Here is a 26356-nt window from a genome sequence, read left to right on the forward strand (position 1 = left end):
GCCCAGATGGGAATTTTCATCTAAGATGCCACAGAGGCCTCTTCCCAGACACCCAGCACAGCCACCTGATTTGTCAGGCACTGGCGACGTGCCCAGAGAGAAGGGAGTGGCTGGAGGGCTGTGCCTCGTTTAAAGTGGAAAGAAAGTGCTAGTGATGACCCCAAATAAAAGGCATCTGGGGCAAACTTTCTCACTTCAGAAGGGTGTGAGCAGGAGAAAGTGTGGGAGAAAGTCGAAAGTGAACATCTAGGAGAGAAGTTTAGGGTTTCGAGTGTACTCTCAAAAATAATACCAGAATATAAAACCCATACACCCATAAAACGATGTGAAAAAATATGTATTTAGATGATAACCTGGAAAGACTAGACAGTGATATAAGAACAGCCTCTTTGGGCAGGGAGGGGTGTTTAATGTGTGTTTTTCTCCAAATTATCCTGAATGTCAGAATAAAATCAGATTATCTGGCCATTGCCGGAGAGACCTGCCTGGACTTCCTTGGGAATTTTACAAGGGAATTTTTGGCTTTAGGTGCCCGTCTGAAAACTTGAGTAGATCATGAAAAGTCATTCTGGAACGACTTTCTCCAGCAAGGCATTCCTCTTTAACGGGGTTGGGATTATTTCTAATTCGCAGCTCCAATCGCAACGTCATTAAAGGCTGGGTTCAGTGTATGGCGCTCCAAACCTTTGTCACGAATGGGAAGGTGGAGGAAAGAAAGGAGCTTGTGCAACAAAACAGCCGCTTATGTCACCATGCCGGGCCCTCCTCACCAGGCCGAGGAGTGCCGCGGCTGCATTAACCCACAAGATGCAATGCACCATGTGCAGCGGCCCTGCAGCAGGAGACGCGGCCACCGCGGGAGAGGTGGGACTAGCCTCCCGCTCCCGTGCCGCACCCACAAGTGCTGGGGGTGGCGGGGGGGATGAGGGGAGTTGGTAACAGCATCGCCATGGCAACAGTGACGTCCTTTTACCCTGGATCTAATTGGAGGAAACCCCGTGGCCGAAGCCGCAGCCTGCCGGCCAACCGAACTTGCCCAAGCCGACCCACCCTCCTAGCCTCCGCTTCCCCTCCCGCCCCGCCCTCTTTGCCCCCTTCCGCGCGCTCTGTCTTCATTGGCCAGCCGCGGAGCTGGAGGCGGGACTCTTGGGAACTTCTCGGCGCGTCATTGGGCTGCAGGAGCGAGGGCAGCGGCGCGGCGGCCCGCCCCTCGGCTCCGGGGTAGGCTGAGACGGGAGGGTCCTCGGCTAAAGCCAAAAGCGGATCAAAGTGGTGGGACTCGCGCCGCGGTCGCGGAGACGTGAAGGTGAGCGCTACGGTCGCCCCTGGCCCTCCTCGGCCTGGCTGGGCCTGAGGGCAGGGCGGGAGGCCGGCCCCCGGGAGCGGCCGGCCTCGACGCCGCTCTCCTCAGGGACGGCTCTGGCGGCAAGGTGTGGGCCAACGGCCGCTTCCATCTTGGGCCGGGCGGGCGCGGGAGCGGCCCTTTCTCCTCCCCTCGCCGCGGGCCGCCTCCGCCGGGCGCCCCTCGGCCTCCCGGACGCCGGCGGGGAGCGTGGGCGGGGGAGGGAAATTCAACGGGGCGGCGCGTGCGGGGACGGACAAAAGGGGCGGCTGGCAGGCGGCGGGCGGCCCCGGGCGGCAGGCGCATTGTCTGACGGCGCCGCCCCCGCCTTTCTGTCCGCGCCCCCGCCCGCAGGCCGTCCTCACGCCTCCTCCCGATCCGGGTCGGTGCTCGCCCTCGCTCTCCTCTCCGCGTCCCCATGGAGAAGACGGAGTTAATCCAGAAGGCGAAGCTGGCCGAACAGGCCGAGCGTTACGACGACATGGCCACCTGCATGAAGGCCGTGACCGAGCAGGGCGCCGAGCTGTCCAACGAGGAGCGCAACCTGCTCTCGGTGGCCTATAAGAACGTGGTCGGGGGCCGCAGGTCTGCCTGGAGGGTCATCTCGAGCATCGAGCAGAAAACCGACACCTCGGACAAGAAGTTGCAGCTGATTAAGGACTATCGGGAGAAAGTGGAGTCTGAGCTGAGGTCCATCTGCACCACGGTGCTGGTGAGTCTGCAGTCGTCCGGGCTGGGGAGGGAAGGGGTGGCGGGAGCCGGGGAATTGTGCGACTGGGGCGCCAAGGGTCCTTTTGTGTGTGAAGCCTTTCATTGAGAATTTCATGGGAATGGGAAAGAAACGTGGGCCGGGGCTTGCCTAATTGTCTGCCGACGTGTGGAGGATTTGAGAAGGTTAGCCTTGGCCTCCTGAATGTGTTTCAGCTCTTGAGACTGAGAAAGCCCCTTTTCCAGAGGTAAGGGCAGAACTTTGCCCAGATGCTGGGTTGCTACCAAACTATGTAACTTTGAAACATCCAGGTAGGTTTGTGCAAGACCGAAAAATCATTTTCTGAAACGTCCTGAGGAGATCTGGGAACCCTTTAAATATACCGATCAACTCACAGGCTCCAACCTATTCGAAAGAAGGTGTCTCTTTTCGATAGAGACAATGTACGTGTAGTAGGTGTTCCTCCCAAGCCTAGTAATGGAAATTTACTTCGAAAATCTGAACAGATACTTCATTTTTCAAGTAACAGTAACTGTTGAGCTTTTCCGTGCTAAAAGGAGTGGAGGGGGTGGGGAAAGTTCGATAACTGTGAAGAAGGTACAGATAAATCCAAAGGACAAACTGTCCTGATAAATTTCAGTATATGATACATTTTCTTGCTATTATTTAGTTACACTTAAACACTAATGTATCAAATGAAATTCCTTTCTGGCGTGGAGCAGGCGAGGAAAGCTTTCCAGGTTTTGAACTGTCCAGTCGCAAGGGTGGCTATTGGGTGGAGTAGGTGACTGCTCTGATTCACTCTTGTTAGTGAGAGAGAACATTTTTAGCTTTGTCATGGCATTGGAGCTTTTGATCAATAACATAAGTTTTTAAATTTTAAATGTCAGCATTATATCCTGGAGTGGTTTTTTTTTTTTAATTACAAAAAGTCTACTGATTTTTGGCATTTTGGGTGGGCTTTGAAAGGCAAGCATGCTAGATTGGTGATTATTCACCAAGTAAAAAGAAAATGCCTCTTTTCTTCACAACCCTCTCTTTCTTGCCCCATCAGATAATGTGTGGCAGGATTTTTTTTTTTTTTTTACTTTTTTAACCTAGTGTTCTAATACAAATAATGGGTGATCTGGTCAAAATCATGGCTAACGGAGTTAGCAGGTAAAGGGGCAATGCAGAGAGTGTGCTCTATGTTATATTTATAGGTCTCCTTAGCTTCCACTCCCTGCCTGGCCTGGAGGAGGCACTTCAGAGCTTTTCAAACTGAATTGCTGCCGCTTGACTTCAAGAAATTTGCCAACTCGAAAGTGATGGCAGACTTCAATAGCATGTGGTAATGGTTATTGACAACATTGACTCTACTAGCAAGGGAAGACTCCTACAAATTCCATATGTTAAGGAGGCTTTTCTACAGATGTAGTACTTTGGTGGCTCTCACAGCATGTTTCAGTCTCTTTGTGTTCAGTAACTACTTCGTGTTTTGTTCCTTACCTTGCAGCAATTCCGAATTACCACAGAGCTTTTCGTGTTCTCTAGCAAGTGAACTCTAGGCCAAAGGAATATTTGTTTTATTTTGTGGTTCTTATAAATTTGGTTTTTTTGATGGCATGAGTAGAGTTTTGTTTAGTTGACAAGTGACTTGAGAGAGAGAGCAGGTATATTAGACTCTCCTACAGATCATTTCAATAGGAGAGAACCCCTGAAATGAAGACAATTTTTTTACACCAAGAGAAAGAGAGTTTAGTTTGATTAGTTGGAGACACCAAGGTGTAAGCAAAATATTTTTATTAACAAAATGGCTTCAGAAACTAATTGTGACTTGATGTGCAGCCTATAAAGAAATCCTGGGAAAGCCCATCTTCAGGTTGGCAACTGTATTTGAGAGCTTGGTATGTGCAAGGCACTTTGCTAAGCACTATGGGGAGGAACAAAACTAAGAACCATAGATTTTTTCCTCTCATAATTGATAATCAGTATGGAGTGCATGTGAGAAATACCCAAATACATAATTCCCATAAGTGGTTATGAACAAAGTGCTACGTATTCGTAGTTCAAAGGAAACTGAAACCACAGGAAAGGCTTCACAAAGCGTGGTTTTTGGAGTGAGCTTTAATGGAGGAGAATCAGGAAAGGGAGGTAGGAAGCTTATAAGAATGTCAGAGTGAGATTTCTTCATTTGGTTGACAGGGAGGGAGGCATTGAAGATTTTTGAATGGTTTTTGAACGGCGTATATGTGGCAGCATCTAGAATTCATGGTTTGAGTGCTAATTACCAGCTTGTAACCTTAACTGACAGACAAGGAGGAAGCGATAGACTAGTGAACAAGAGTCTGATGATTGATAAGTTAGTAATTTAATGCAGAGTCTACCAAAATGATGAGGAAAGAAGAGTGAAACATGAGATTTCTGAACATTGGTGCTAAAATGAGATTTTCTTTTTTTTCCTTTGGTGAACAGGAAGGTGAATTTGGTATGGAGAAAGTGAGTGAAAATGACTTGTTATAGAAGACTAGTGGAAGAGTAATCTGAAGAATGGGCAAAATTTTGATCCTAAAGAGCAGAGATTCTTAGTCTCTTTCTCTTTAAAGAGTAGTAGGTTGGGGGTGGGATTATTTGAACTATTTACTCAAAATGACCATGGTGGACAACTCTTAACTCTTGGTAATCTCTGTATTGAGGGAGGCTACTAAACTGTAGAGGCAGGAAAAAAATGTTAAAATCCAAATGAGTAATCAGAAGAGCAGAGGAGATGAAGAGGGCCCAAATGGCCAAGACCAAACTCTTTATCTTAGAGAGTATCTTAGAGAGGTTAGAGGTTTCACCCAGTTATGGGTCTCTCCGTATTGTTTGTGAAACCAGAGGGTTGGGCTAGGTTTCCGGGTCTCTTTACATTCTCATTTTGGGTGATTAGAAAGTTCTACATACAGGTCCTAGCCATTCAACCTCTGTTCTGACTTTCTCCCAAATCTAAAATGAGTAATTTTTAAAGTCCAGGTTGAAGAATGTGTCATTGACAGTGTATGAAATGTTGGAAAACTAACAACTGTAGTGAGATCGTTTCAGGAGGAGGGGTCATGCCCGAGTTGTTGGTTTATTGGGAGTAGCAGAGTTGAAGCAAGAAAGATTAATAAGTTGTATGACAACCAAGCAGTGTATCTTGCCTTGTCTATTTTTGCCATTCTAACTGGCGTAAGGTGGTATCTTAGTGTGGTTTTGATTTGAATTTCCCTGATGGCTGGTGATTTTGAACATTTTTTCATGTGTCTGTTAGCCATTTGTATTTCTTCATTGGAAAAGTATCTGTTCATATCTTCTGCCCATTTTTTGATTTGTTTATTTGTTTCTTGTGTATTGAGTTTGAGAAGTTCTTTGTAGATCTTGGATACCAGTCTTTTATCTGTAGTGTCATTTGCAAATATATTCTCCCATTCCGTGGGCTGCCTCTTGGTTTTTTTGACTGTTTCCTTGGCTGTGCAGAAGCTTTTTATCTTGATGAAGTCCCACAAGTTCATTTTATCTTTTGTTTCTCTTGCCTTTGGAGATGTGTCATAAAAAAGTTTGCTTTGGCCGATGTCGTAGAGGTTGCTGCCTATGTTCTCCTCTAGGATTTTGATGGATTCCTGTCTCAAATCGAGGTCTTTCATCCATTTGGAGTTTATTTTTGTGTATGGTGTGAGGGAGTGGTCAAGTTTCATTCTTTTGCATGTAGCTGTCCAATTTTCCCAGCACCATTTATTGAAGAGACTGTCTTTTTTCCACTGGATGTTTTTTCCTGCTTTATCAAAGATTAGTTGCCCAAAGAGCCGAGGGTCCATTTCTGGGTTCTCTATTCTGTTCCATTGGTCTATGTGTCTGTTTTTGTGCCAGTACCATGCTGTCTTTGTGATCACAGCTTTGTAGTACAGCTCGAAATCCGGCATTGTGATGCCCCCAGCTTTGTTTTTCCTTTTCAACAGTTCCTTGGAGATTCGGGGCCTTTTCTGGTTCCATACAAATTTAAGGACTGTTTGTTCCAGTTCTTTGAAAAATGTCCTTGGTATTTTGATCGGGATAGCATTGAAAGTGTAGATTGCTCTGGGTAGCATGGACATTTTAACTATGTTAATTCTTCCGATTCATGAGCATGGAATATCTTTCCATCTTTTTATGTCTTCCTCAATGTCTTTCAAGAGTGATTTATAGTTTCTAGAATATAGGTCCTTTACGTCTCTGGTTAAGTTAATTCCAAGGTAACGTATGGTTTTTGGTGCTATTGTAAATGGGATGGATTCCCTAATTTCTCTTTCTTCGGTCTCGTTATTCGTGTATAGAAATGCAACTGATTTCTGAGCATTTATTTTGTATCCTGCCACGTTACTGAATTGCTCTATAACTTCTAATAGTTTGGGAGTGGCTTCTTTTGGGTTTTCCATATAGAGTATCATGTCATCTGCAAAGAGAGACATTTTGACTTCTTCTTTGCCAATTTGAATACCTTTGATCCCTTTTTGTTGTCTGATTGCTGTTGCAAGGACTTCTAGTACTATGTTGAATAATAGTGGCGAGAGTGGGCATCCTTGTCGTGTTCCTGATCTTAAGGGAAAGGCTTCCAGCTTTTCCCCATTGAGAATAATATTTGCTGTAGGCTTTTCATAGATGGCTTTTATGAGATTGAGAAATGTACCCTCTATTCCTACACTCTGAAGGGTTTTAATCAGGAAAGGATGCTGTATTTTGTCAAATGCTTTTTCTGCATCAATTGAGAGGATCATATGGTTCCTGAGTCTTGTCTTGTTGATATGATGTATCACGCTGATCGATTTGCAAATGTTGAACCACGCTTGCATCCCAGGTATGAATCCCACTTGGTCATGATGGATAATCCTTTTAATGTACTGTTGGATTCTATTAGCCAGGATCTTGTTGAGGATTTTGGCATCCATATTCTTTGGGGAAATCGGTCTGTAATTCTCCTTTTTGATGGGGTCTTTGCCTGGGACAACCAGGCAGTGTAAATAGCATGTGTGGGGTGTTTGAGAATCATGAAGAACTTAGGTGTGAGGTAAGGACAAATCAAAGAAACCGAAAGGTTCCCTAGAGCCTTCTTGGACTTGGGAACAAAATCTGTCATTTACGAAGTCAGTGACCTTGGAGTAAGAAGGACACTTAGAGAATGTGTACAAGATAAGCTCTGTCTCAGACAACCCAATGTTATCCTTGGGTGTTGATGGTCGTTTAGTAGACTAATTTTAATGAGCTGCTTTGGTGTAACATATAATGTCTGAAACTAAGGTGCATGTGAATAAGAATCATTTAAAATGGGATAACAAAACTGTGAAAGTTGTCTGTGTCCGTGTGTAAAAGCAGTGTGACCTTAATTTAGTTAAGGGTTCTAAAGTAATCTTTTAATGAAAATGTGTCTTGTGTTGGTTATTATTTTGAAGTAAGTTTGATCTTGATAGTTAAATGAATCTTAATACAGTTTTATTGACATAATGGAAAAATTATGGGCCCTGGAATCATACGTACTTTTTCGAATCATTGCACCATAGCCTTACAGTTTTGTGGCCGTGGGCAAGTTTCTTAATCTCTTGGCTTGTTTCTTCATCTATAAATTGGTGGTGATGGTGCCTGCCTTAACAGGCTTGTGGTAAAAATAATATCAAATAACTGACATTTATTGGGCATTTACTATACACTAAGCACTATTTTAAGCATTTTTTATTCACATTGTTCCCATAAGTTAAGTTGATGGTATTATTTCTGTTTTAAACTTGAGGGAACTGAAGCATAAGGAAGTTAAATAACTTGGTCAACATCTCGAAGCTAGTAAATGGTAGAGCAGGGATTTTAACCCAAGTGGTATGACTCCAAATGAAATTAAATGAAACCCATTTGGCCCTAAATACAGGGTAGCTGACTGAAGATTACAGTGTGAATCTCTGTTTTGAGGAATTTGTACAGTTTAATATAAGCCATTATGTCTGTAAGTTGTGAAGGAGGGAAGATAGGTCTGTGGTGGACAAAACTCCGAGTCTATAATTGTGAAGCCCTCATATACAGGATACTTCAATAAAAGTCTAAAACTTCTTAACTCTAGCATCTTTTGACTTTAGATTGTTAGCTCCTTGAAGCCAAGAGTTGTTTTGTTTTTGTTTTTGAAGAGTGAGATGGAATTTCCGGAATGTTGTCCATGCAGACAGTAAGTGTAAAGTTAGATCAGTGGTTCTCAACCAAGGTGAATTTACCCCTCGGGGAACATTTAGCAAGTTCTGGAGACAGTTTTTGCATGTCAGAAGGAGGGAAGGAGGGGTGCTACTAACATATGGTGAGTTAGAGGCCTAAATGCCTCTAAGCATTGTATAATGCACAGGAAAATCCAATTACCCAGCCCAAAGTGTCAGTAATGCCAAGGTTGAGAAACGCTGGGCTGGATTGTGAATAAAGTGAGCAGTATTAAGTTGTACTAGATTGTATAATGCCTTCCTTTGGGTTTTGTTTTTTTTTTTAAGATTTTATTTATTTGAGAGAGAGAGAGCGAGGGAGAGCAGGAGCAGGAAGGAGAGGGAGAAGCAGGCTCCCTGCTCAGCAGGGAGCCCAAGGCAGGGCCCGATCTCTCAGGACCTCAGCCAAAGGCAGACCCTTAACTGACTGAGCCACCCAGGCGCCCCTCCCTTGGGTTCTTATTAACATGTTGGCATCTTGTCAGAACCCTTTGTCTAGACTTCATATTTTTTTCTTGTTACCATTGTGTGTGTGCTATTTTAACTCTAGAGTTCACTTTTCTGGAACTTAATCATTGAGTCCTGTATTTTCAAGGGTGTGTATCATTGTTGCCTCCAAAGCTCTAAGCTTTGCTCTTTGAAAACCTTAGCACAGATTAAAAAGATGCAGCTGAAATTACAATGAAATTTATTAGGAAGAGGTGATTATAACTGATGAACAGCAGATATTCCCCTCTCATTCATAACTGCCAAGTGTTCTATTTTTATATGTGTATGTGCATATGCATATGTGGTTCCAGGCTTTTAAACCCTTGGTGTGTGTTTATTTGGATGTTGCATAATTATACTAATGCTCTGTTGAACATTTAGGTTGTAAATAATTTTTCTCCATTATAAAGAACACTGGGAAGAACATCCTTGCTGCATGCTTTATGCTAGGATTTACTTAGGTTCTTGGAAGTGAAATTTCCAAATCAAAAGATGGGCTTTTCTTTTTTCCACATAGCCTTTTGAAAAGATTGTGTGCATTTACACTGTCATCAGCAATTGCTGAGAATGGCCATTTCCCCTTATCCTCTCCAGCAGAGATAGTTTGTTTGAGGCAAACAAAAATCTAGTGACTGGAAGGGTTCAAATTTTACCTCCTTGTTCAGTATTGGAGGTAATGAGGATTACCTTTGTTCTCAGAAAGAGTTAGTTACCAGACTTTTTTTTTAAGTCTCGCACAGTTTCACTTATAAAATGGTACCATAGCATGGGATTAGTTAATTCAGGGTGCTTAACAGTTGGGAGATCGGCTTGATCATATTGATGTTCTTATGTGATATTTCTCAATACCAGGTTTTGTGTTTAGCTCTAGTTCTTTCAGAGTAAGAACAGAATATATCTTTGTACCATTAACTCTCTAGGTATTAAGGACGGGGTGGCAGAGAAGGCATCATTTAAAAGATATGAAGAGAAGAGAAATCATAGTTAATCCATTGATACTTTAGACTCTTAATCTGTAGGTAAATCAATGAAGTTTTCTTGACTATTTCATGATAAATAATCTGACCAGAGTTGAAAACTGTTTGCATATTGAAGTATTTCAAGACAAAATGATGATGATGATATATCTGAGACTTCCAAATAATGGGTGGGGCATAAATGAAACAAGGGTTTATGAATCAGTATAGGTGCAGCTGGCTTTAATGGGAAGCCATTATACTATTCTCTCTCATGCATATATTTGAAATTTTCTGTAATTAAAAAGGTTTTTCCCTCCTAGAAATTCCACTTCTAGGTATTTACACAAGAGGGATGAAGATGTGGGTCCAGAAAAAGACCTGGACAAGAATGTTTATAACAGCTTTATTCTAGGACACCTGGGTGGCTCAGTTGGTTGAGCGGCTGCCTTCAGCTTAGGTCAGGATCCTGGAGTCCTAGGATCGAGTCCCGCATTGGGCTTCCTGCTTGGCCGGGAGTCTGCTTCTCCCTCTGACCCTCACTTCTCTCATGTTTTCTCTCTCTCAAATAAATAAATAAAATCTTTAAAAAAAAAAAAAAAAGCTTTATTCTAAGAGCAAAAAACTGGCAACGGTCCATTAATAGTAAAGTGGGTAACTGTGGTATATTCCTACAATGAAATACTACTCAGCAATAAAAAGGAATGGACTGTTGCTATACACTACAATATAGATGAATTTCAAAAACATGCTAAGTAAAGGAAGCTGCACAAAAAAGTATATCATGGGGGCGCCTGGGTGGCTCAGTCAGTTACATGCCTCCCTTCAGCTCAGATCATGCTCTCAAGGTCCTGGGATCAAGCCCCCCCCCCCATCAGGCTCCCTACTCAGCAGGGAGTATGGTTGTCTGCTTCTCCCTCTCCCTCTGCCGCTTCCCCCCCCCCTCCGCTCCTGCACCCACACACTCTCTCCCTCTCAAATAAATGAATCTTTTTTTTTAAAGTGCATTGTGTAGAACAAGCAAAAGTAGTCTATGGGTGAAAAGTCAGAAGAATGGTGGCCTCTGTGGGGATGGAGGCAGAGATTGACTTGACTGGAGGGAACTTTTTGTGGTGATTGTAATGTTCTTTATGTTGATATGGGTTTGAGTTCCACCGGTATATGCATTTGTGAAAACTCACCAAAGGTACACCTAATGTTTATGCATTTCATTTTATGTAAATTTTGCTTCAAAGGGGAAAAAACTAGTGATGCACATACTGGTGTCTACAATTTACCTGAAAACCAACAGAAATGGATTGGTATGTGATAAAGCAAATATGTCAAAAGGTTAACAGTAAAATCTGGGTGGTGGGTATGTGGCTGTTCACTGTGGTTGGTGGTTGCTGTGAATTAGGGGTATGATATTTTACGCTGTTGTGATTGAATGCCTTTAAAACCTATAGCAAGTTAAACAGTGAAACCTAGGTCTTATTGATGTCAAGACATAAGCATATATGGAAAGGTATCAATAACCACCTCAGAGAAAGGACTGGTAGACTTGGCACCATAGCTTTTGTTTTTATTTTGTGATGAATGTTAATTAGATTGATGGAGTTATGGGTCACAGTGGAAGACTTACATAATTGACCGATACTCTAGGGCAGTGTTTTTTTGTCTTTTGTTTTTAGTAAACTCTGTGCCCAACTCACTACCCCAAGATCAAGAATCTCATGCTCTACCAACTGAGCTAGCCAACCCTACCTCTAGGGCAGTGTTTTTGAAACTCTTGGACTCAAACCTAAACGTATTGTGGAAACCAAAAGTTTTTGTTTGTATAGATTATACCTGTAGATGTTCACATTATTAGAAATTAAAAGCGAGAATTTTGTAATCCATTTAGAATGCATTTAGAATAATAAACTCATTAGAAATTAACAATGTGTGGTTTAAAAAATTGTGGTGAAATACACATAACATAAAATTTACTATTTAAAATTAAGTGTACAGTTCTAGGGCACGAAGTACATTTACTTTGTACAACCATCACCACCATCCGTCTCCAGAATTTTTTCATCTTCTCCAACTGAACTCCTTATTCTCCCCTTCTGGCAACCACCATTCTACTTTCCATCTCTAAATTTGACTACTCTAGACACCTCATATAAGTGGAATAATAACTTTTAAAGAGAAAGGTTAATTGTGGCATCGCTTTACGTTATGTTTATTGCAGTATCCCACCATTTGTAGCTTCTGGAATATTCCACTCATCTAACAGTGACCATGAAAAAGCAAATAGCATCTTAGTATTGTGAAAATGGTTTGACTTTGTGCCCCTTCCCCAAATAGTACAAGAGAGACTCCTAAAGGTCCCCAGACCACACTTTGAAAATTGCTGCTTTGTGGGGATTCTGCTTTTAAACTTCCTAGTCGTCACTGTGATCTTCACTGGGTGATTGAGCAGTTTTCTGAGTAGTTGTCGTTCATTATGTGGTGATAATGAAATTCATAAAACTTTCTCCTCCCTTCTCATTGCCCCATCCCATCATCTCTTAAATTATTGTAAGAACATAGATTTGGAGACCAGGAAAAGTCACAGACTTGGTAACAAAGAAAAAGGAAAAGTTGGTTTTAGATATTGAGTAATGAAGAGTCCCTATTCCTGAAAAAATGAAAGAACTGGTATCTTGAAATGACTTCTGCTTCCTTATATTGAGAATGGTATTGTAAGGTTAAGATGATCTCTCTTTTTACTCCTGAATTCCCAACCCCAAAGCAGAGTTGGCATGAATGAAATATGTAGATAATGATCTTTTGCAGTTGGTTTCATTTAGGTTTGAAAGTTACAAAGCTTTTGGAGATAGGTCATCTGTTAGCCAGGATGGCTGAAGCATCTCAATGGAACTTGTCTTTCACACAGATCTTCACTATCCATTTCACAGTTTTTCTATTCACATGAGCTGTATTCCATGATCTTTTTGTCCTTTGGACCTTTTACTCCAGTTGGATTTGGTACTAAACATCTATCATATAGTATCCTTAGTTTACTAACTTTAACTGTGAACGTTCTCTCTCCTGTATATTTACGTAGGCTTTTCTTGGAGAAATGGGGAAACAGTGGTGCAGGTGGTAAGAACATGACTATTAAAGACTTTTTTTTTTAAGATTTTATTTATTAGAGAGAGAGAGCACTCAAGCAGGGGGAACAGCAGGCAGAGGGAGAAGCAGTCTCCTCACTGATCAAGGAGCCTGATGCAGGACTCCAGGATCATGACCTGAGCCAAAGGCAGACATTTAACTGACTGAGCCACCCAGGCATCCCTGACCATAAGGGCTAATACACATTTAATGTAAATGCTTTTTTCGTAAAGGACAGTCTTAGATTGCTGTTTATAAAATCAGGGTGGCCATGGGAAATAAGTAGGGAAGTACGTGAAAATGCTTTACAACTAATGATACTGATGTTCAGATTAGATTTCTACTGGCCAAGTTGCTCTTGCTGGTGTTACTCATCTAGTATTGGTACTCTCACTTTCCCTCTTGTTTTGCTCCTTCACCAAACAGCCATTACTTGAACACAGCTCAGAAAAGGTTTGTTCTTGGGGCGCCTGGGTGGCACAGCAGTTAGGCGTCTGCCTTCGGCTCAGGGCGTGATCCTGGCGTTACGGGATCGAGCCCCGCATCAGGCTCCTCCGCTGTGAGCCTGCTTCTTCCTCTCCCACTCCCCCTGCTTGTGTTCCCTCTCTCGCTGGCTGTCTCTATCCTGTCGAATAAATAAATAAAATCTTTAAAAAAAAAAAAAAGAAAAGGTTTGTTCTTTTAAGATATTAGACACCTGCTGTATTAGACACCTGCTATTAGCTGTGTGTGTGTGTCTGTGTGTCTGTGTGTGTCTGTGTGTGTATAGTGTTCTGATCTCTCAGCTTGGTACTATTTCCAAGTATTTAACAATATATTATTTATTTAAGGATTTTTTTTAAGTACCCTCTACACCCAGCGTGGGGCTTGAACCCACAACCCCGAGATCAAGAGTTGCACACTCCACCGACTGAGCCAGCCAGGTACCCTTAGCAGTATAATTTTTAGGTCTTCGTGCATGTGTTCCCCCCTCACAATTCTGATGGACTAGTGAAGAGGTTAGAAAGGTTACAGTTAAGGGTTTATGTATCCTTAAGTCAGAAAATACTTTATTTGGAGGCTGATTACAGAGACCAGGTATTTGGTTCTTTGTGATGTCAGAAACTTAGAGTCTGGCAGGATTGACTATCCAGTTAATACAATCATGCTGTATGAAAGTTAATGTAGTTTAGTTTTTACTGTATTTAATTTTTTAAAAAATAATATTTAAACATTCAGGGACTGACATTTGAAATGGGAAATGGTGCTATGTTGAAGTGACTTCAAATTGAGCTGGGAGCCTTTATCAAACTACTGATAGTCCTCAAGAAATTTTTATTTCCTTCTCCTCTCCCCATACCTGCCAAGATATTTGAGGTAGAAGAAAACTTAGGAACCATTTAATTAGAGAAATGATCAGGAGAATAACAACTTCAGTAGATGGGGGAAGGAGGTAGAAGAATGTGCATTGGCTGTGTTCAATGGCTAAGTGTAAGAGTAAAGAAAATTTATTTGGCAAATTTCTTTTGTTTATCCAAGTTTGTGTTTCATTTATTTTGCACAGAAATGAGGCTTTGTCAAGAATATGACATTTGTTTTTGTATTATTATTTCTTATGATTTTTTATCTTTAATTATTGCTGTGTTTAAATAGTGCAGGACGAGGCGCCTGGTTGGCTCAGTTGGAGGAGTGTGCAAACCCTTGATCCTGGGGGTTGAATTCAAGCCCCATGTTGGATGTAGAGATTACTTAAAATCTTTTTTAAAAAAATTAATATATAGTGCAGAGTAACCTGCTGCAGTTTGAATAACTCAGCAGGTGAAAGTGAAGGCTATACCTCTGTTTTATTTATAACGAGCTGTACATTTTTGGGAAGAAAAAGACAGGTGATCCTCTTTATGTGGATGTCAAAAAAAAAAAAACCCACTTCGTGATTCATTTTTATCTGACACAGACTTCTGAGAATTTCTGCTTTTGTTCTAAATGGCCTGGCAGATGTTTATAAAGCTTATTTCAGCTATTGATAGAAATAGTTTCCTTTCAGTTTTCTTTCAATATACCAAAGCAGCATGTCCAGCCACCAAATCTGTTGAGTCTTTGGAGGACCTACTAAGAATTGTTAGTTTAGGTTCTTAGATATTTTTCCATAGGAGGCGCCTGGCTGGCTCAGTTGGTAGAATATGCAACTCTTGATCTTGGGGGTTGTGAGATCAAGCCCCACGTTGGGCATAGAGCTTACTTAAAAAAATAAGGGCACCTGGGTGGCTCAGTCTGTTGTTGATGGCTCAGGTCATGATCCCAGGGTCCTGTGATGGAGCCCCTCATCGGGGCTTGCTCTCTCTCGCAAAAATGAATAAGTAAAATCTTTTTTAAAAATGAATAAAATAAAGCAACTATTTTCCCATAGAATATAATACTGTCTTTCCTGCGGTAGAATTTATGTTTAGAGAGTTTATGGGGAAAATAGGATTAAAGGGGTGGATGGAGGTTAAAAATCAATCTCTAAAACTGAGTGGTTTTCATTTAACATGTGTTCTCTGATCATCTGATCCTGTGTGCTTTTTTTGTTTGTTGTGTTTTTAAATAGTTCCTAAAATAAGACAAAGCCAATGCACTCAAAATTTTAGTGATATTTTACATATATTTTAAAGTCATAGTAATGAGTGCTATACAAATAATTTCCTTTTCCCCCCCCTATTCTTCCTCTGAAGAAACTTACCAGATCTTCCTCTCGGTTCAAAGAAATGCTTGCAAAATAATTTGTCTTAATTGCAGATACTATCTATGTTAGAGAAGATTTCTTTTTCCATTGTCTTTATTTAATGATTTGGGAGTATCAGTTCATATATATTTTCTTCTTTTTTTTTTTTTTAATTAAACTCCATGTCCAGCATGGGCCTTGAGCTCAAAACCCAGAGATCGAGTCTTGCTCTACTGACTGAGCTAGCCAGGTGCCCCCATGTATCTTTTAATTAAATAGAACTCAAATACTATAAAATTCATCTATTTAAAGTATAGGATTAAATGGTTTTTAGCATATTCACAAAATTGTGCAGCGCCACTACTATCTAATTCCAGAACATTTTCATCATCACAAAAATCCTATGCCCATTCGCAGTTATCCCCCAGCCCCACTTTCCCCAGCCCCTGACAACTACTGATTTACTTTCTGTCTCTATAGATTTGCATATTCTGGACATTCCATGTGAATGGAATCATACACTCTATGACCCTTTGCATCTGTTTTCTTTGACTTAGTGTAATGTCTTAAAGGTTCAGCCATGCCTTTTTATGCCTGAATAGTCTTCCATTGTATGAATATACCACATTTTTTTATCCAGTCATCTGTCTTTAGACATTTGGGTTGCTTCCATTTTTTGACTATTTGAAATAATGCTACTGTGAGCATTCATGTACACTTTTTTTTGAGATTTTTTAAGAGATTTTATTTATTTTAGAGAGTGTGAAGGTATGAGTGTGGAAAGGGCAGAGAGAGAAGTAGAGCGAGAAAGAGACACAATCTCCAGCAGAATCACCACCGAGCAGAGTCTGACGTGGGGCTTGATCCCATGACCCATGAGATCATGACCTGAGCCAAAACCGAGGCTTAACTGACTGAGCTACCTAGGTGCCCCTGAGATTTTATTCTTAAGTAATCTCTGTACCGAACATGGGACTCAACTCACAACCCTCCACATGCTCCACCAGCCAGGGGCACCTCGTGTACACATTTTTGTGTGGACGTGTTTTCATTTCTCTTGGTTATATCCCTGGGTCATATGATAACAGTGTTTAATAACCAGTTGAGAAACTGCTATAGTGCCAGAGTGGCTGCACCATTTTAAATTTCCACTAGAGTTCCAGTATCTCTGCATCCTCACTTACAGTCATAGTGGGTATGACTTGCATTTTCTAGATGATTAATAGATGTTGTGCATATTTTCATATGCTCACTGACCATTTGTCTGTCTTTGGAGAATTGTCAATTCAAATCCTTATTCATTTTTTAATTGGGCTGTCTTTGTTGAGTTGTAATAGTACTTTATATCTTCTGGATACTATACCTTTATCAGTTATATGATTACAAATATATTCTCCCATTCTGTAGGTTGTCTTTCACTTGCTTGTAGTGTTCTTTGAAACACAAAAGTTGTTAATTTTGATGAAGTCTAACTTGTTTTTCTTTGGTTGCTTGTGCTCTTGGTGTAATATGTAAGGAACCATTGCCTAATCCAAAGTCACAAAGATTTACACTTATGTTTTCATCTAAGAGTTATAATATCTTAGGTTTTACATTTAGGTTTTGGTCCATTTTGAGTCAATTTTTATATATGGTGGGAAGGAAGGGGTCTAACCTCGATTCTTTCCATGTGGCTATTCACTTGCCTTGCACCATTTGTTGAAATGTTAGTTAATATATTCTTGATCTGAAATTCTCAACTTATGGAAAAAATAATCAGAAATGGTTTGACATAAAAATTCACTTAAGGAAAACTTGTGACTACTCCATCCTTAATGCTCCAGCCAAGTTGTTTGCCCGAAGTACCCGGTAGTTTGTTTCCATCCCTCTACTTAACTGCTATTCTCACTTGTAAAGCCTTCCATCTACCATTTCTGTATGTTAATATCACACCTATCCTGCAAGATAATTTAGGTGTCCCTGCACTCATTCCACAGTCAGTTACACATTATAGCTTATTAATACTTTCACATCTGTTTCCTTGCACTATTCTGTGTGCAGTTATGGATAAATGAGATGTGTTTACTTGTATGAAAACTGAGGCATATCGATTTACATACTTACATAGCCAATTAGCTGTGAACTCAAATTCAACTTTTCTAGAAAAGTGGTGTTTCTGTTTCCACTGCCTTTCATTGTAAAGCCTTCCTTTACAGACCCCATTCTTCTGAAATCCTCTCTCCTTTCTCTGGATTCTCTTTTGTGTGGAAATAGGGGAGATTTGGGGTTCTGTACAACCATGTTCTTCAACTAGAGCAGCTCCCTTTTACCTCTGCTGATAGATACTTATATATTGCTTTAAAAGACTTGGGGGAGCAAATAATTACCGATTGTTAAAATTTTGCAACTATTAACCATGTTAGAAGGAGTTCAGGTTCCTAAATGGGACTTAGACCTTCCAGCCTTTCTCTTCAGCCTCCTTTCTCACTCTTTTTCCCCTCAATGCTCCAGCCGCAAGGAACTACTTCTTGTTCTGTATTGTGAACTTTCTTCCTTTGCTCTAATTCTCTCCCCTGTGTAAGAATGTATTGTTATATTAATGTAACATTTTCTTTCTCACCAAGCCTAGTCTTGAGGCCCAGTTGCATATTGTCTGGAGTTTACCTGTGTCCTGAGTTCCTCTTGTGGCTGCCCCCAAAATAAATTGTAACCAAGTCACATCAATATTGGTAAGCTTCAAGGGTATGTAAGAATAAGGACTTCATCTTTATTTTTTCCTCTCTGTACTATAAGCACTACTTTATTTTTCAAGGTTATTTTTTGTGCTGTACCCAGTAGTTCAGTTGAATTAATAAACCATGTAAATTTAGTTCCAAATGCAGAATAATTTTCTTAGCACAGTGTCATAAATTCCTTTTGACTCTGTTCTTCCCTTTGTGCCCTGTAACAGGTGGTAGACTAGAGCACTGTGTGTGTGTGTGTGTGCGTGTGCGCGCTTATATATATATATATATATCCGCAGAGATAAATATATGTGGCATAGTTTAGCCATAGATGGAAAAATTAGTCTGCAAATAATTATATAATTTCCGTAATGTAGACATGGCTTAATCCAATTTGTCATAGACCTACAAAAGACAAAGTTCATATTAAAGTACACTGGTGTCTTTGCTAGTATAAGCTATTATCTTTTTTTAGTTTTCCTAGGATATCTCAAAACTGGACCCATATATTAAGTTAGCAAGGCAGTTTTGACCTGTTTTTAATTACTAGAACATGGTTTCTATTAGGTATCAGGATGTCTGTCAGTACCAAACTTAAAATTTCACTTCCTGTTTTGTTTTTGTTTTTTGTGTTTTTTTCCTTTTAAGAAAGACTTGTTTTCTCACTGTCATTTTTCTTTTATTTTGCAAATCAGTGGCTAGAGTGTTTCTGGATACCAGTAAATTGCAAGTTCCCTGAGGGGAAGGAAGTACAGACACTGGTGTTATTCTTGGTTCTTTGGTAGCACTCATCTGTAAATGTTGGTATCTTGTGGTTGTGTATGTGTTAATTGTTTTTTTTTTGCAGACTGACAAATTTGGAAAGTAGTGTTAGTACTACCAGTTGGGTATATTAAACTGTCATTCCAAATCTGTGGATCTTGGTCAGAGAGTTGAGAATCTTTGAACAGAAGGTGTAACATTCCTCTTGCTGTTACCGCCGCTCAGTATCCACCTGCTAAAATTAAAATGTAAGGATATATAGCAGACAGAGGTCAGAGATAAAGGACTGGGCATTAACATTTGTTTCTAATAATATATGGAATTGGCTCAGCTGCTTTGTGTGAAGTGAGGGTATAAAGACAGTGACTTTCTTTGATATTGGCACATGGCAGTTCATAGACACCCCAATGTTTGTTAGAGGCTTAAACTTTTTCTGGTGTGTGTCTTCAACACTGTAGTCATAACAGCTCTGTAGCTGAGTTGGGAGGTAGAATGAACATTCTTATACAAGAGCATTTTATTGGTTTTGGGTTTTCTAAAGTACTAATTTTTGAGGGGAGCAGAAGGGGTGCACTGTGTTCACAGAGAGGCCATCTAGGCCTCATAGGCTCAATAAACCTTGCTTTGCTGCCCACCAAAAAAAAAAAAAAAACCCAAAAAAAACTGGGCGGCAGAGAGATAGATAAAGCTTTTTCTCTTTTATTGAGGGCCCTGGGTTTTTTTCCTGCCTTTCCTCTGCTTGTTTAACCTGTGTTTTTTAGCTCTTTACTTTCTTTTGCCCAACAAAAATAATTAACTGCTTGATTTGTATGGACTAATCTGGCTTACTTTTTTACTTTTATTATTATAACTACAGTAGCACATACCCCTTTGGGTCTGAAAAATCCGTAGTAATTCTCTAACCATGATGACAGTTTATCATGACACAATGATCATTCTAATATTGATTTGTTAACTTGACAAATATCCCAGCCAGTGTTGAGTTTTAGGTCTTTGTTACTTTTAGAATTATGTTTCAAAAGTTTGAACATGGGGTGGTTTTTAGTCTAACACTAGTATCAGTTCTTCCTCCCAAAATGTACATGCACATTCATGAGTACCCCAGAGTTGTATGAATTTTGCTATGATGGCCTAATAACACTTTTTCAGAGATTCCCCCACTGCCACCAATTTCAGGATAAGGAAGAATTTGTTTTATTGATGGGGGTGCCAGATCACTAAAACAATAGTAGTGTACAGTTATGGTCCAGGGTTTGTCCCCTTGGCCCTTTGGGCTCCGCATCTAATTTGTTGGTACATTGAGAGTGGAACTGCAAAAATTACAAATTGAAGTATAGAGGTCTAGTCATGCTTATTGCCTACAGATAAATTTACAGGAGGAACCAAACTTAGCATTTGAAAATTGGTGAGCAAAGAAATCCAACAAAAGACAATAGTTGGATGGTCTTATTGACTAGTTACTCTTGACACCTGCTGCGTCCAGCTTCAGTATAGGTGATTTGCTGTTGAAAGACTCTGTTTGTGGACCTAAGTACCCCCTCTCCTCATACTAGTGCTAGAGATTACTCAGTGTTTGCTTTTTCACTTTCTCCCCAGTACCTGCTGTATTGCCAGCTTCTAGCATAATGATTGCCGGTGTGTTTTGCTTCAAATATTTGGGAGGCATCTCATTGTTGTAAGGAATGGTAATAGTAGAAATAAGATTGGGCATCAGTTAGTCAAGACAGTGCTACCCAAGTGTTTTTGTATTATGGCACACAGAAGAACCATATTTATATTTCCCAGTATATATGATACACTGGGGAAAGTAGATTTTTCCCCCAGCTTCACCCTGCTGGTGTGATGGCAGAGGGGATCACTATCTCTTTACCATTTATATTAGTTAGAAGCTGTCGGTTACAGTCTGATTCTGGAGGATGGTGAGTGCTAGGCTATAAATTTATTCTTTCTTAACTGGCCATTGGGATTTTTGAGCAGGGGATTATTAACATACCCAGAATGGATTTAGGGTTAATCTGGGAGCAGGGTATAATATGGATTAGAGAAAGAAGAACCCTTAAGCCTGGTAGATCAATTAGGTGATTGGATTAGTTGAGGTGAAGTGATATGGTTAACTTGGGTAATAGAAATAGGAATGGGACTGAGAAGACAGATCAGCATACTGTTACAGAGGCAGAGTCGTAGGGCTTGACATCTGGTGGTAGGATGGGAAAAGGAGAGTGAACGTCAAAGGCAGTGCTGATGGCTTTGGGTAGCTAGGAGAGGAAAGAGGATGGTGGAGTAATTAGTAGAAATAAGAATAAAAGTATAGAAACAGATTTGGAAATAAATTTATTTCTGTTGAAGGCATATTGAGATATAGTAGAAAATCATTTATAAATGTATGAGGATACTCAAGCATGTAACACTACAGAGAAGTTGGGAGTGTGAATGGGCTGCTGGAAGGGTTGTATTACCTCCGTGAGTTTAGTGCACTTTAGTATGGCCTTTAGCCTTGTGGAATCAAATACACTGAGTGGGGGGTGCTTTTTCAGGGTTAGATCCCAACAATCAAGCTCTTGTGACTGGTATAGAAAACCAAGAACATTTTTCATTTACAGTGAGGAATAACTAGCACAAAGCTTGCAATACTTGTGTTGGCATGACCAATATGTTCTCTTTCAGTAGCAGATAGACTCAATGTAGAAACCAAGTCATCATCAGGAAGTTGTTTAGTAAATGTGGCCTCATAATGAGGAAATCTGTGGCTGTTCTAATGTATAATGGCCATCATCTCCACAGCAGGGCATGGATTTGCCAGTGGGTTGATTGACTATGATTCACACTCCTTAGGCTATATATTGGATTGTTTTCTTCATCCTTTTCTGTTTCCATGTTTCTTTCTGTTCTTTCTGATTGATTCATCCTTATTTTTAAAGTGTATTTATTTTCTTTTATGTCAGATTATAGTCAAGTCTTGCATTTTTATTAATTTGCTATACAAATTTTCATATATCAAAACGAGACAAAGTCTTTTCCTTCAGTAATTTATAGTTAAGGAGAGGGAGATAGATGTTCCCAAAGTATACCGTGCTTATTTGAGATTTCCAAATGAAATCTTGATTTGGATAAAATTACATCCATGGGTTTGGGTCACTAAATATCAGACGGCTGGGGGGGTAAGGCCAAAGGAAACAGCAGGATGACACCCAGCTTTCTAACCTAGGGCAACTGATGCTTTTCCTAAGAAAACTTGAGTAGGGGAGGAGAATCAACAGATTGTGTTCGCAAGGCAAATTTTATTTTTTTTTTTAATGAGTAAGGTTTAAAGTCCCAGTGGCCCGTCCAGGAGGTTCTGTGTGTGTGCACACACATGCGTGCATGTAGGAGCACTCAGTCTAGTTTGTAAGAGAAAGATAAGTGCGGTGGTGTGTGTTCATTGAGGTTTATGTACCAAGCAGTATTCTGAGCAATTTGAATTAATTCACTTAATCTTCACGATAGCCCAGTGAAGTAATAGTGATTGGCATTAACTCTGTTTATAGATGAATAAACTGAGGTACAGAGTTGTAAAAGTAAATTGCCCAAATAGGCACAGGGCAAATTTGTGAGTCATTAGCATGTAGATATTGGTTAAAGTCATGCCAATAAATATCTCAAGTTAACCCACACCTTGTCAGTTACCTTAAAAAGGATAATGAACTATTGAAATATTTGAGATCCTAGATTATTCTAATGAAACATTTCTTTCCTGAGAGCAAATTTTCATATTTAGTCATCAGATTTTAGAAAGTATAGTCATAAAAACAGACACTTGTTGAAAAAAAATTACTAAACTTAAAAATGTAGATAATCCTCTAAAAGAGGGTTGGGAGACACATGTCCTTTTATAGCCATCTCAGTTCTTTGCACATACCAAGTATGAAAGAATTTCTGTATTTCTAAGTAATCTGAAATACTATTCTCTACAAACATTATGTATCACACATTGTATTATTTTTCAGAATCTTATAATAATTCTGTGTTGTTACGGTTTTAGGAGCGTGGAAACTTCACAGATTAAGACCAGGAATTTTTCAGTTACTTGAGATTTTAGTTACTGTAATTATTCTAATTGGTGGCTTTTCTTTTATTCCATTACTTCTTCCGTCCCACTCTAAAGGGTTCTTTCAATAAAGGTCTGAGTTGGAACTTCTTTGTCTGGATAGATAATTTATTTTGCACCTGATTTTATATGGTACTTTTATTGATTAAGGAATTGTAGCTGACAGTTGTTTTTCTCAGCACTTTGAAGATACTTGCTTTCTAATGAAAAATCAGCTGTTAGTCATATTGTTGTTTCTTCCTTTATAGGTAACGTGTCATTTCTCTGGTTGCTTTTAATAATTTTCTTGTCTTTGGCATTCTTCAGTTTTATCATGATGTTCTAGGTATGAATTTATTTTTATTTTCTCTTGCTTGGGATTCAGTGTGCTTTTCTACTCTGAAGATTATTATCTTTTATACCATTACTGGGAGAATCTCAGCCTTATTCCTGAATTCCTTTCTCTCTGGAATTTCTATCACACATTATCTTAAACTTTTTTTTTTTTTGAGAGGGAGAGAGAGAACCCTTAGCAGACTCCACACCCAGCTTGGAGCTTGACGCAGGGCTGGATCTCATGACCCCGAGATCATGACCTGAGCCAAATTCAAGAGTTGACGCTTAGCTGATTGAGCCGTCCAGGTGATCGATCCTAAACATCATATTTTAGACCTCTCTGTTTGCATCTTTAGACTTAGCCATAGTTTTTTCATCTTGTTAGTTATTTGCTCTGTATTCTGATTAGTTTCTTAAAATGGGCCTTCCATTTTACTAATTTTCTCTTTAATTCTAAAAACCTTTTCCCCCTCTCCTCACTTGCAGGCCTCCTTTTCTTAATTTATGGTATCCTGTACTTCGCCCTAGCTTCTATTTCTTTTTTTTTTTTATCTTTTTGGTTATTTTAATTAAGTAAAAGTGTCAAACTTCTACAAAAAAATTAAGAGAATGTTCTAATAACTCATTACCCAGCTTCAGAAAATATGAATTCTGTTTTGTTTATATCCCTACCAGAAACACTCCTTCCCCCACCCACCCCACTTTTGAAGCTAGTCCTGGGCAGCAGCATCTGTTTAATCCATAACTATTAAAATGTGTACCTTTAATCATTTTTAGCATGCTTATTTTATGTTTTATTACACACTTTCGTTTTTTTAAGTTCTTGGGTACTATCTCTTGTTTGTGTGCTGATCCCTCATTATGGTGGATTTATTCCTTGAGTAGTTTTGTTATTTTTAATAATATGGGTGTAGCTTTTTCCATGGAACTTGTGTATGCCTTGGATTGTGGAAGTGTCTTTGTAGTGGTTTTGGTGAATCGTTTCTGCTGGGCACACTAAGCCTTCGCCCATTTTTACGTCCATTTTCAGCTTGTGGATTCACACATCATGTATGAAATAAAAATCTAAACAGCACCTGCTCAGAACATGGGTTCAGATTTCGGTGTTTTATGGGAGACTATACCCACCTGCCACAAAAGCCCAGGAAATAGCTTTCTTGCTACTTCTCAGCAATGATAGACAAAGTTTTTCTAGGGCTTCTACTCCCTGCACACACCATCGTCATTGTGTTATAAACTGGCACTTTTTGCTCTTTGTTTCATCTTCCTATCCAGCACCTCAAGTTCTCCCTTTTTTCTTTTGGAGCTCCGTTACAGTTTTTCTATTTTATTTGCTTCTATTTGGCATTTTGATTATTTTTAGAACGGAAAGTGTGCTCAGTCTCACTATATTGCCAGAATCAGAAAGTCTTGTTTTTGCCCATCTATTTTAAGGTGACGAGTCACAATTTTCTTAAGTACTCCATACTAAAGTGAGTGAGGTGTGTATGCCTCTGTGTGTGTATGTATTTTAATCTTAACATTTAAAATATGTTACCATTTGGTATGGTCAGGTAGACAGTGCATTAAACATGCATTCAGACTTATATTTCAGTTAGAAGTCCTTGGTTTGTGTATTTTATTTGTGCTAAAATTGTATAGTCCCATTAACTTGTGCATCTCATGTTAGTCAGAAATGTTGGGAATGCTATATATGACTTAATATAATAGAAAATATTAACAAATGCCATTTAATTGCCAGTCTTTAAATACATGAAATTTATATAAGATACATCTGGGAAATGAACTCCTATTGTTAACTTATAAAGAGTTCCTACAAGTCAGTTTAGGAAAATGGCAAAGGATATAAATACAGTGTCAATAGAAAAGGATGTACAACTGTTTGACTTCATTTATAATAAAACTACAAACAAAACTCTAATACTATATTTTTCCCTTACTAGACTGTAAAAGAAAAAAGAAAAAGAATGTTTGATAATACTCTTGAATTCAGAGGATGTTACGAAATAGGAACATTCATAACATTGCTAGTGGGATCGTAAGTTGAAAATGGCCTCCAGGGAGGACAGTTTAACAATTCATCCTAAGGATAAAATGTACATTTGGTACATTGTTGGAAATATCAAAAGATTTGAAGCAACTTAAATGTTCATCAGTGGAAGACTATTTAAACAATTATAGTATGCCCGTTTGGTGGACTACTGTGCAATCTTCTATATACAAAAGAGGCATTTATAAATATATGGATATGGAATGATCTCAGAGGGGTTATTATATGGAAAAAGCAAGGTATAGAATAATGTATGGTGACATGAGGAAGGGGGAACATGGATTTTAAATGTATAAAACATCTGGAAAAACTTACAAGAAGCTAGTAATGATGATTGCCTTGAGGGAGAGGAAGAGCTGGATGGCTAAGAACCCAGGGAAAGGAGAGAAACTTTATCACTTTTGAATCTTCTGTGATGTCCATGGATTATGCATTATTTTAATGGAAACCAGAGTCTTATTGTGTGTCAAGAGAAGATACAGATAAGGAAGGAAGAATCCTTCCCCTAAATCTAAAGATTTGTTTGAAAGAGAGAGAGAGAGAGTGAGCTCATGGCACAGGGTGGGGAGGTGGAGCAGATGGAGAGGGATAGGCAGACTCTTCGCTGAGTGTGGAGCCCAATGCAGGGCTCCCCTATTCAATTATTCTTTCAGATAGCCCCATCTATAACTAGTATGTCTCCTTAACTAAATTAAAATAAAATTAGTAGGTAATATATCTACACATAATTTTTAAATATATGTTAATATAATATACATTAAGACTAATGGGAGAGTTCAAAGTAATTTGTAGTAAAACAGTATGTATTTCCATATGTAAGTGTTCACATGTTTAAAGTATGAAGCATAACACAGCCAGATGTTTGCCCCTAAAAATCACCATGAATGCAAGAACCTTCAAATACAGACTTCCACAGTCTGTCCAGAATTCTCTCTCTGCTCCTCCCTCCC

The 26356-nt window shown here is 39.6% G+C and overlaps 1 protein-coding gene across 1 annotated transcript in view; it reads left to right on the top strand.

The window, feature by feature from the left end:
• Positions 1-1151: 1151 nt before the first annotated feature.
• YWHAQ (tyrosine 3-monooxygenase/tryptophan 5-monooxygenase activation protein theta) overlaps positions 1152-26356 on the top strand; it is a 38469-nt gene continuing 13264 nt past the window's right edge. The window contains exons 1-2 of the mRNA XM_040622816.1: positions 1152-1306; positions 1697-2054. Of these exons, the coding sequence (XP_040478750.1) occupies positions 1761-2054 (294 nt within the window). The 5' untranslated portion in view covers positions 1152-1306; positions 1697-1760. The remainder of the gene's footprint in view (positions 1307-1696; positions 2055-26356) is intronic.

This window comes from Ursus maritimus, unplaced genomic scaffold (genome assembly GCF_017311325.1).
Source record: "Ursus maritimus isolate PB19 unplaced genomic scaffold, ASM1731132v1 scaffold_6, whole genome shotgun sequence".
NCBI lineage: Eukaryota > Metazoa > Chordata > Mammalia > Carnivora > Ursidae > Ursus > Ursus maritimus.